Source organism: Tasmannia lanceolata, unplaced genomic scaffold (genome assembly GCF_043159265.1).
Source record: "Tasmannia lanceolata isolate RefF3 unplaced genomic scaffold, GAP_Taslan_0.1 ptg000008l, whole genome shotgun sequence".
Taxonomy (NCBI): domain Eukaryota; kingdom Viridiplantae; phylum Streptophyta; class Magnoliopsida; order Canellales; family Winteraceae; genus Tasmannia; species Tasmannia lanceolata.
The window spans coordinates 33,241,369-33,253,724 of record NW_027518685.1 but is presented as its reverse complement, the minus strand read 5'-3'; the positions used below and the strand labels follow the sequence as shown (position 1 = coordinate 33,253,724).

General features: G+C 39.1%; 1 protein-coding gene across 1 annotated transcript; it reads right to left on the bottom strand.

Annotated features, from left to right (window-relative positions):
• Nucleotides 1–7,128: 7,128 nt before the first annotated feature.
• LOC143885243 (3-ketoacyl-CoA synthase 11-like) lies at nucleotides 7,129–10,299 on the bottom strand. The gene is made up of 2 exons (XM_077389319.1): nucleotides 8,984–10,299; nucleotides 7,129–8,039 (listed from the first exon to the last, which is right to left on the bottom strand). Exons 1-2 carry the CDS (start codon nucleotides 9,758–9,760, stop codon nucleotides 7,257–7,259), a joined length of 1,560 nt encoding a protein of 519 aa, XP_077245434.1. The 5' UTR covers nucleotides 9,761–10,299; the 3' UTR covers nucleotides 7,129–7,256.
• Between the last annotated feature and the right edge of the window lie 2,057 nt (nucleotides 10,300–12,356).

Genomic DNA, 12,356 nt, shown 5'->3' with positions numbered 1-12,356 from the left:
AGACCGGACCCGAAACCCGAATTTAGATTCCATCTGAAGAAGTTCTGTATATGTGTTTTTTTCTTTTTCAACATTGAAATAGTCTCCACAGTCCACAATGGACGGTTTGGATAATCCTATGGTACGGGCCATACGGTACTTTAATAAAGTGAAGAGTGTGATCATCAAAATATAGTAGTGCGGATAACATTTCCCTTTGTTAATTGTTAGTCCCTGTTTGGTTTGGATTTTGAGAACCGATTGTGAGTTAAAAACTGATTATTGGTGACTCACTACTGGTTCTCAAAATCCAAAACAACCCCGCTTCAGTTGAGGTAGTCAACAATTGGTACCATATCAAATCGGGTCAACCCGACCCAACTTGACCCGAATTGGAAATCAGGTTGGGTTGGAAAATATGGGGTCCTCGGGTTGGGTCCGGTTGAGACCCAAGTTGCGCCCCTAACGATGATGAAAAATCTACTTTTCCTTATTCACTATGTGCGGGTCAAATTACGGAAAGTTTGATATTACGAATGCAGGACACCAGTAAAAATATTGACGACTCTGGGCAACTTAAGAGGAACAACAATTATGGAAACCTCTATAGATTGGAGGGCAAGGATCAGCCTATGGAAATTATTTTACGGGCACGACCTATTTATGTTGTGTTCCATCACATGGATGGTTTAGATCAACTTATGATGTGGTCTTTATATTTCTTTACCGGCCCGTGCATCGCACGGGGTTTTTTGCTAGTATACTATATAGCAGAAGAGAAAATGAGAGAATTATTTGAATTTCTCCCAAAATTCTAATAGAATTACACATCACTTTTTTTGACTTTTTTTTAACAAAGGCACCCATTCAACCCACATATTTTCAATCCTACCCTCTCCTTTATGCTTTTTAACAAAGGCACCTATTAAAGCCACTTAATTTCAATCCTACTCGCCTCCTTTATGCATTTTTAACTATGGAAACCCCTATAGATTGGAGGGCTAGGATTAGCCTATGGAAATGATTTTACCTATTGATGTTGTGTTCCATCACATGGACGGTTTGGATCAACCTATGATGGTCCGTACAGTTCTATGTCGGCCCGTGCATCGCACGGGGTTTTTTACTAGTGTGTGTGTATATATATATAGTTAAGTGAAGCTACACATACGTGTAGCTAACTTAGCTACACCAACGGCTTAAAATACAGTGGGCCCACATTGTTTGGGTGATCCAAACCATTCATTTGATAGACCCTCACATTGATAGGGTGTGCCCAAAAAATCAGCTCCATAGGATCATCCCCACCCTTCAAATTGTGGAGGCAAAAATGGACAGATTTGTGAAGGTTTTTACGCGTCCATTTTTGCCTCCACAAATCGTAAGGTTGGGATGATCTATAGAGCTGATTTTTTGGGCACCCCCTATCTATATGAGGGCCCATCAAATGAATGGTTTGCATCACCCAAACAATGTGGGGCCCACTGTATTTTAAGCCGTTGGTGTAGCTAAGTTAGCTACACGTATGTGTAGCTACACTTTTCTCATATATATGAGGAAAGTGAAGCTACACCACCGGCTTAAAATACAATGGGCCCACATTGTTTTGGTGATCCAAAGAATTCATTTGATTGCCCCTCACATAGATAGGGTGTCCACCAAAAATCAGCTCCATAGGATCATCTCAACCCTACGATTTGTGGAGGCAAAAATGAACGTGTAAAAACCTTTACAAATTTGTCCATTTTTGCCTCCACAGTTTGAAGGGTTGGGATGATCCTATGGAGCTGATTTTTGGTGGACACCCTATCTATGTGAGGGCCAATCAAATGAATGGTTTGGATCACCAAAACAATGTGGGCCCATTGTATTTTAAGCCGGCGGTGTAGCTAAGTTAGCTACACCGGCGGTGTAGCTTCACTTTCCTCTATATATATATATATATATATATATATATATATATATCATCTGGGAAAATAAAGATGAAACCCTTTGTTGACACAAGACATGAAAGGAAGCTCCACCATAGAGAGAGAGAGAGAATCTAAACCTACGCTCATTCTTCCTTGCTCTATCATGCACATGAGACCAACTTAATTAGCATAAACAAGGTATTCTCTCCCATGGACTTCCCATGGCCATAAGTCCAACCACTTCAACCATATATTCAATTGCTCTTTTGTGCATTAAATTTTAAAAAACATGTATATTGTCGTATGATTAAAACTTTCCCGAGTCTCTATTTCTAGAATAAATACACAGAAGAGAAAGAGGGAACCACAAAAATTTATAAAAATAGAAATAGACTTCTCAACTACCTAGTCTATGAGAGCTCTTTAGGAACCCTTAAGTAAAAGGTTGAGTGAGACAAATTTTTGGAGTTCTATAAACATTATCAGATCGATGGTGAGAGAGAATTCCACCCCTACAGTCTCCTACTCTCTAATGTCTCCATACCCTCTTCTCTCCCTCTCTCTAAAATTTAACTCCCAGCCCACTCCTCTTTCTCTCTCTAATGGAAAAATCATTCTTGGCTAGAGAAAGGGCTTCACGCAACATATGGGAGCAATTGCTAAGATAGAGATGATCCTCCTTATCTTTTTTTTTTGTTTTTTTGGGTATACATAGGTTGTTTGAGTTGGAGAGTCCAACTCCAACTCAAACTCTTACACAGCCATTCTTTGTTGCGCCCTTCCCTTTGTTCACACCCTTATGTGGTGTAAACAAAGTGCTTACTCTCTGTCCAATCACGTGGGCCCAAGTGGCCATCACCCCTAACATCTCTCACTTGGTCACATTTGCTTAGTGTTTCTTTTGTATGCCTTAAAGTTCCTTGCAGTATAATTTAATGGCCACATAAAAATTTTATTTAAGGTTTTTGCTGTAAATAATTATATTTCTTGACTTAGGTATTTCAACGTCTTATCTGGGTTACTTACATTGCATATTTTTTCAGTATATATCTGATATAGTATTCAACACATATTGCGTTTCTTCAAAGCAATTTGCTCGACTTATTGAAGCCTGATTGTCACAATACATTTTTATTGGTCCATCAATCAGAACAAGATTCAAGACAATTAAAACTAGCTTGTTTAAGTTAGACAGCGTTCGTTATCATTATACCATAGGTTATATGCCCAGTTTCTTGTATGTTTCTTGTTAAACAACCCTATTTGTTGCTAGACTAAGAAATATTCGTACCTCCAAAAATAAAGACATGTCTTGGAGTAGACTTACCATCATCTCTATCAGTTGCAGAATTCATACTAAAGTAAGTAAGTAACCATGGATTTCAAGATTTTTCACTTAAAAATTAAAATATAACAGTAGTTACTTTTCTTCTTCACTGTACTTTATTATTCTTTCACTGTTTACCAATGTGCAGGACCTTGATTGCTTTGATATCTACGAACTAAGCTCACTAGATATGAAAAATCATGCCTCGTACATAGCATCATATTAGCCGGCCAGCAGGGGGCAAGGGAGGGCAATTGGCCCCTCAAAAATCTGAAAAAAAATCAATTCAACCTTTTGACATTGACAAAAGTACCCTTCATCCCAGTTAAATTTCCTACTTTTTGTGAGGGAGGGGGCAAATGGAATTATTTCAGATTTTTACCCTTTTCACGCCAAATATGAAGTCATGCTTTTCTAAAATCGCAAAAAAACTGATTTTTAGGGATATTTTTCTAGACATTCTTTACGGTTAGATGGAGAGAAGGAGAATTCGATCTTTTTCAAGCCCAAAGAAATTCCTTTCATATGTTCATTTTGTAACTAAAAAATATGTAAACTACTTGAAAAGTTGAAAAACCATAGTAGATTAGCACCAGCTAGCAAGTCTAGACCTTAATAATGACAGATTGTTTGGCATGAGAAAGAGTAAGATACATAAAGAGAGTAATTAGGCCTATATGTAACCACAAACAAGTAATTTTTAATAATACAAAGATGAACCTACAAGGTAACATGAAAATCTTTTTTTTTATTTCCTTGTCGACTATGAACTTTAAAGTAACAGAAAAAATTGCTATGTCACAATGAATGAGAAATAGCAAATTTAGAGGTATACAAAATTATAATTATGGAATGTAGAGTAGAGTTGGTTCCACAGTTCTTAATGCACAATTAACTCAGATCTGTGTTTGAGCACAATTTAATCTTGATGTAGGTTAAAATATGGGTTGCTAGATAATTTTAGGGAAATTATTTGTTTAAAATTTTTTTTTGCCCCCTTGAAGTGAATTCCTGGCTCCGCCCATGATCATATACATCAAGCTACAACCTTCTTAAGCATACCAAATATTATCTTTTCTCTCATTCAGTTAGACATTAAACCATAGACAATTTCCTGTCTATCATTAGAGGTGTTGGTACACAATAATAATTCTGCATTGTAAAATATTTCACTACTGATCGAATTCAAATTTGTTTCTTAGCTTAAACACAGCATATTTCTCTTCTTATCTCTAGTGATCTTAATCTTGAGAATATGGTGCTTCTCTTCTTGATTTCATACCAAACCTTGATCTAAGTCCCGACTTAGTTCTATTATTTCTAACTTATTTATTGGATAAGATTACAAACTTTCTCTCGCTTTTCAAGGTATATACACAATAGTCAGCTTATTATCTAGATATCTTAGTTTGACAACTAATTGATGACACGTTAAATACTATTGTTGTGGAGATTGTTTACAACCGGATAGAGATTTCTTCAATTTGTATAGCAATTTCTCCTATTCATTCACATGAAGATCCTCTGTTTGGTTCATATTGATAGTTTCACTCAACTCCTTGTAATAGAAGGCAGTCTCTACAACCATCTGAAAGAGTTAAAAGTCTAGATGGTGATACTAATGGCAAATGATCCTTATTGAGGCAAAAACGAAAAAATAGGTTCCCTAGTAATCTTTGTTATTTCTTTATGTAAACCGTTTGGAAACTAATTGGTCCTTGAGCTTGTTAATGGACTCGTCTGAGTTGATCTACTTCATTATCACTCATTTACAACTTATGGCTTTTCTACATTCATTTAAGTCACATAGCTCCCATACTTGATTCCTTTCAATTGAACTAATTTCTTCCTTCGTGGTCTTGATTGTTTGCTTTTGATTGAATACATTCTCTCCATTGAAAAAAAAAACAAATAGTTTTCACTATTAATTGTTTACTTTAAAGTAGCCCAAGAGTTTTCCTCTTCTCCCACAGGTATGCTCTACAACATTTTCAAGAGGCAATGACCCTCTTTGTTTTAATTGGTGAGCCCTAAGGCATCTTACAGTCCTAGGGTTTTCTAATGGCAATAGGGTGCAGGATCTGTAAAGTTCTTAGGACTCTAGTTGTAGGTTCCCTAATTATATGTTCTTCTAAATAGATTAATGGGAGACTCTCCTCAGTGTGCTCATAAAAATTATCTTTTATAATATTTATTTATGAACTTCTACATATGGATATTAATGTCACAAACTCCAAGAGTTTAGAAAATTTGAGTAGATCTTTCCTTACTGAATTACTAGTTTATTTCTTCACTCACTAGATAATAGTTTCATATGGGCCCACTAGCTGGAATACACTATCTTATCACTTGGCCAATGAATTCCTTTTATGGTCCAATTAATGATTGGACTCTCAAAAGTCAAATCATCATTCTCAAATGTGAATAATTTTAGATTTACGAGCAACAGAAACTGCATATCTCATCATGGATTTTGTAATCCTAGCCTCCTAGGCATAGTGTTCCTACAATGTTTCCTAAAGAATAAGGGTGTCAATTTTGGCTCGGGCTCGGAAGCTTGCTCGAGCTCGGCTCGAATCCTTAACGAGCCGAGCCTGAGTTAGGCCAGGCTCGGCTCGGCTCGTTAAGGCTCTTTAAGAATTTAATATATTTAAATATATATATATATATATATATATATATATATATTTATATATTAATATATACACTAAAAGGGTTGTCCAGGGAGTGAAAGGGGGAGGCAAAATATGCCACTTCTTTTTTGGAACCCCATTTGTTACTTGGACCACCTCCCGTAGTGTAAAAAGAGTAGTAAAAAAACACTAGATAGGGCTGTCCAGGGAAGATGAGGGGTGTGAAATTAATATAATCCAAGCCCGATAAGCCTCGCGAGCCTGACCAAGCTGAGCCGAGCCCGAGCCAAGCTTTTGAGCTTAACGAGCCGAGCCTGGCCAAGCTCGGCTTGGCTCGGCTTGTTTACACCCCTACTAAAGAACCATATGTCAACATCTAATGTGACATTAAATTCAACATGCCCATAATTTTCATAAGGCTCAGTTTCTTTCAACGTACAATGGGCATAAACAGATGAATGGTTTGGATCATTAGAAAAAAGTGGGCCGTACCTATTTTTTTAGATTTCACGTGTTTTCACGGCCACCCATCATATAAATTCTCTATGTGATATATGACATTGATTTTTAACTGCTTTTTGATGTAAAATGGGCGTAAAACAAATTTTATGCCCATTTTAAGTGGAATTTTGGGTGTAAAATTTGTTTTACGCCCATTTTACGTCGAAAGAAACTGAGCCTTAAAAATTATGGGTATGTTGAATTTAATGTCACATTAGATGTTGACAGAGAATTTATATGATAGGTGGCTGTGAAAACACGTGAAGTCTAAAAAAATAGGTACGGCCCACTTTTTTTTATGATCCAAACCGTTCATCTGGTTGGGCACAACGTAAATAGGTTGTGCCCCAAAAATTATTTCCATAGGATGATCCTAACCCTCCGATCTGAACTGATCTGAATATGGAGATTTCCAAAATTCATTTATGGAATCTTCTACAGATTGGAGGGTTAGGATCATCCTATGGAAATGATTTTTGGGGCACAACTTATTTACGTTGTGCCCAAACAAATGAACGGTTTGGATCATCAAAAAAAGTGGGTCGTACCTACTTTTTTAGACTCCACGTGTTTTCACGACCACCCATCACATAAATTCTCATTTCACATATACATACAAAATGAACATAGAGTTAATACTAAAATTGGCTGCCGAGGGCATAGCATACTAAAAATGGCTCCCTCATATGATGGGCTCCTCCTTGGATTGCCCATGGCCAAAAATCAACTATTTGAATCATGTTTCATTGCTGTTTTGGCTATAAAATTTGAATCATTGAATCAAACCAAGTATTTCCTCCTTCTCTTATTTTGTTGGAAACATATTCATTTCAAGCAACTTAAGAAGTAAATAAACAAACTATCACCTTTGTACTCAATAAGAAGATTATTTAAATGAGTTGTTCATGACACAATTGATGCCACTTTAGGTACGTGAACAGGGAGCTCATCAATCTCATCCATCCATGGGTTCTTCTCCTTCGCAGGATCGACAGTCCTCAGGGCCCGCCACACCGCACTATTGCACTTGAACCCCGACCCAAACGCAATTTGCCACAAGCGATCCCCTCTCCGAATCCTCCCCTTACCTTCGGTGTATGCGAGCTCGTACCACAACGAACTACTAGAAGTGTTACCAAACCTATAAAGAGTCATCCTAGAAGGCTCCATATGCCAATCACTTAGCTCCAAGTTCTTCTCCAACTCGTCTAGGACGGCCCTCCCCCCAGCATGGATGCAAAAATGCTCGAAGGAAAGCTTAAAATCCGGAATATATGGCTTGATTTTCATCTTGAACACTCTCCTTGCGACTAATGTGGTGAAGAAGAGGAGTTGCTCGGACATCGGGAGCACTAGAGGTCCGAGTGTGGTGATGTTGGTCTTTAGGGCATCCCCAGCAACCGCCATGAGGTCTTTCGAGAGAGATACACCAATGCTCCCAGTATCATCTTCTTCTTGGTAGACACACCTGAATGATCTGTCATCCGAGCCCTTGTGGGTACGTACGGTGTGGAAGAGTTGGTACTTGGATCGGTGGCGGTCCGTTGAGCGGTTCGAGAGGAGGATGGCGGCGCTGCCCATGCGGAAGAGACAGTTGGAGACCAGCATCGAGCGGTTGTTCCCAAAGTACCAGTTTTGGGTGATGTTCTCCATGCTCATTACCAAGGCATAGGAGTTAGGGTGCACCTGTGGGTTGCAAAAGAACCAAACCAGGGGAGAAAAAAATCAGTCTCTTGCCTACAAGTGACAAAAGCAAAATTGTAATTTATTCAGTTTTTCATGACTAATGTGGAAGGCAAAAGTGTAAAGTAATCAATAGCATCACAACAACCTGTGACAAAATATCCAACATTGAATTTTATCTGGACAAAAATACCCTCAACTCTCTCAAAAACAAATGATTGGGTGTCTGAATATACACCATCAGTCTATGTATATTCGATAATGTAATATTTCATTTTCCAATAATCTCAAGTTACGATTAATGTTGCAACTTGGGTCGGTTTAGGTCCGGTTGAGGCCAACCCTAGCCCAACTCGAGGAAGCTTTCCCTCAACTCTAACCCCACCCATTATGAGCCTCGCCTAGAGAAGGGTCAACCCTAATCCATCCTGCCTCTAAATCTCTCAACCCTAATCCATCCCATCTAACCCTAGTTTCCAAATGGGAATAGGTTGGGTTCGGATGGCTCGGTGCAAAAACAGGAAAAAATGCAACACAAAAACATAACCTTAGATTTTAAAAATAGTATAGAATCACGATAAAATTGGGGGACGGGTCAGACTCAGGTCGGGTCCGGTGGCCAAAGCCTCAACCTTAACAAAATCTGAAATTATGTCGGGTTATATTTTCCCAACCGTAATCCAGCCCAACACGAGGAAATGCCAACCCAACCTGGGTTGAAATCGGGTTGAACCCAGTTGGGGTTCGGGTGGAACCCAGTTGGGGTTCGGGTGGAGCCCAGCCCAAGTTGCACCCTAATTAGTATTCTATGACCTGTACATCCACTTCTTGAACAAGTATGCACTCTGGCTAGAGAGAAGAGGGTGGATGATCAGACTATACACCGAATCCTCGTATATAAACTACACACCCAAAAAGGAGAACAACCAATCAACAAGGAGACAAACCTGGAGGAGCTGTTTGGCAAGGTCAATGGATACAAGGCCAGCACTGCAACCCATTCCACCAAGATTGTAGCTTAGAATGTTTCCTCTCATTTTATAGTGATTCACAATCATGGCTGAAAGAGAAGGTGTAGGATTAAAAAGGCTACAATTCACAATCAAAATCCCTATATCTTTAGCCTTCACACCAGTCTTTTCTAACAGCTGATCCACAGCCCCAAACATCACCATCTCCGCCTCCTTCCTCGCCTCCACTATGCACGGATTTGGTGGCAAAGACAACACAGCCTCAGGCAAATACGTCGATTGACCCAATCCAGATCTCTCCAAAATTCTCCTTTGAAACCCTAAATTTTCTTCAGTGAACGTCCCGAGTTGCACTGATCGATCCATGAAGAGCTCCCGGCTGCAAATTCGATCATCTTCGGGCTTATAACATGCGAAATTTACAAGGTAAACGGGCCGAGGACGGGTCATGAAGTAAAGGGTGGCGAGAAAAACGAGAAGGATTGAGCAAATGATGAATGTTACTAGATTGTATTGGAGGTGGGTCCAGAACTCCTCAAGGTCGTTAAGGGTGAACGTGGAGAGATGGGTGGAGAATAAGACGAGGAGAGGAGGGAGGAGGAGATACATGGCGTTGGAGATTAGGTAGTGGTATCCAAGTTTCACGTATTTCAGCCTAACAGATTGGTGGAAATCGGGGAGTTTTGTTTTCTTCTTTTCCTTGACTTCCACAGAAATTGGCTCACTTCCCGAGTTTGAGTTTCTAGCCATCATGATTGGACCAGTGTTTCAAAATGCAGATGCGGGCCAAAGCAAATCCTAGTGGCTAAAGTACTCAGTTGATGTGGTCGAGTAATTGGTTAACACACAGCCGAGTACTTGGTTAACAGGGTTGAGAATCTGGAATAGTCACAGAAGTTTTAATTGACTCTAAAGGGAAAAATGCAGAATTGGACTAGAACACGACCAAAGTAGCTAGATTCGAATTGGGGGAGTTTTGAAACTATGGATTGGACAAGAGCAAAAGAGCCGATGTAGGCTAAATTTTTGGAAGAGTGAAGATTTTTAGAAGAGGGGGGATTAAATTGAAGTTTGGTTATGGGTAAGAGTTGTTAGAATTGGTAGAGAAACCCACTAGGCAAATGAAGGGGAAAGGAAATGTAGATAGAGAAGAGCTTTAATGGAGATCTAGTATTGTATTTTTGGGGAGTTGGGAGAAGATAAAGGAGGACCCAAATGAAGGGAAAATGGAAAGAGTGCAGTTAGAGAATAGAGGAGAGAGGGAGATTGAGAGCGCCTAAAAAGTGGGGGGAGGTGGCATGGATTTAAAGGGCGTGGAGAGAAAAAGAGAAGATGCAACCACCCCAACGAACTTTATTGAAAGCCCGCCAAGCATTGAATTCGCGGCACTAGGATACATAGCCAGGTAAAGGCTGTACACACCTTAGTATTTTGTATGTTTAAATTTTAAACATCACTAAGGCGAAATTTACAAAATTACCACTATGGGAAAGGACACTCTTGTTCGAGATTTCGACCAGTGTTTGGATTAAAATGACGAAAATACCCTTTGCCTCTTGAACATCAAATGATTATCTCAGGGGGTCGCATGGTTGGGTGATCTGGACAGCTCATTGTAGTGGGACCTCCCATGGTGGCTATAGTTAGGGTTCAAAGAATGAATGGTCTGGATCAATCAGGGCCCGTGAAATAAATGCATCAGACCGTTCGAGATTTTGACTAGTGTTTGGATTAAAATGACGAAAATACCCTTTGCCTCTTGAACATCAAATGATTATCTCAGGGGGGGCGCATGTTTGGGTGATCTGGACAGCTCATTGTAGTGGGACCTTCCATGGTGGCTATAGTTAGGGTTCAAAGAATGAATGGTCTGGATCAATCAGGGCCCGTGAAATAAATGCATCAGACCGTCTATGGATTGATAATTAATTTATATAACTAATACTCCATAGCTAGGATTGTGGATCAATCAGGACCGGTTAAATAAATGCTAGCTAAGATTGCAAATCCTTGTCAATCTTGGCCATTAAATAAATGCATCATCTCTGAGGGTTCAAACTTAGCGAGTTAGCGATATGAACTCTTCTCTATTTTCTTTTGATATGACCACCTCGGTCCTCTTGTATTCTTTTTTCTTCTTAATGGAATATCTTGATTCTTCCAAAAAAAAAAATGGATATGGAAAAGCCACCACATTTTATGAGATAATTTTTTAATTAGAAGTTAGTGACCACGAACGGTTATTTTATGAGTTAATTTTTGAATTAAAACTTAGTTACTTCCTACGGCGACACTCTGAGTACGGGTAAGATGATGCACCATTATGATTCAATAATAGTAATATATATATATATATATATATATATATATATATAGAGGAAAGTGTTGGTGAGCTTAAGCTCACCAAACTTATGGTGAGCTAGCTTGCCCAATCACATGGGTCCCACATTTTGGGGAGTGATCCAAACCATTCATTTGCAAGGCCTTATCATAGATAGGGGGTGTACCAAAAATCAGCTCCGTAGGATCATCCTAACCCCTTCATTTGTGGAGGACAAAAATGGGGCAGATTTGTGTCTGTCCATTTTTGTCCTCCACAAATGGAGGGTTTAGGATGATCCTATGGAGCTGATTTTTGGTACACCCCCCATCTATGTAAGGGACTTTCAAATGAATGCTTTGGATCATCCTAACAAAGTGGGCCCCCATGTGATTGGGCAAGCTAGCTCACCATAAGTTTGGTGAGCTTAAGCTCACCAACAGTTTCCTCATATATATATATATATATATATATATATATATATATATATATATATATATATATGAGAAAACGGTTTCTACCCACAACTGTAGATAAGCTATCTACACACTAGCCTAAAATACAGTGGGGGCCTACATTGTTTGGGTGATCCAAAGCATTCATTTGATGGGCCCTCACATAGATAGGGTGTGCCCAAAAAATCAGCTTCATAGGATCATCCTAACCCTTGAAACCGTGGAGGCAAAAAATGGACAGATTTGTGAGGGTTTATAAACGTCCATTTTACCTCCACAAAATGTAGGGTTGGGATGATCCTATGGATCTGATTTTTTGTGGACACCCTATCTATGTGAGGGCCAATCAAATGAATGGTTTGGATCACCCAGACAATATGCCCTCCACTGTATTTCAAGCTAGTGTGTAGATAATTTATCTACACTTGTGTGTAGAAACCGTTTTCTCAATATATATATATATATATATATATAGAGAGAGAGAGAGAGAGAGAGAGAGAGAAGTGTTTCTAGTCCGGCCGACTAGAGATCATTCTCTAGTCCGCCACCCAAAAACACATGAGTCCCACATATT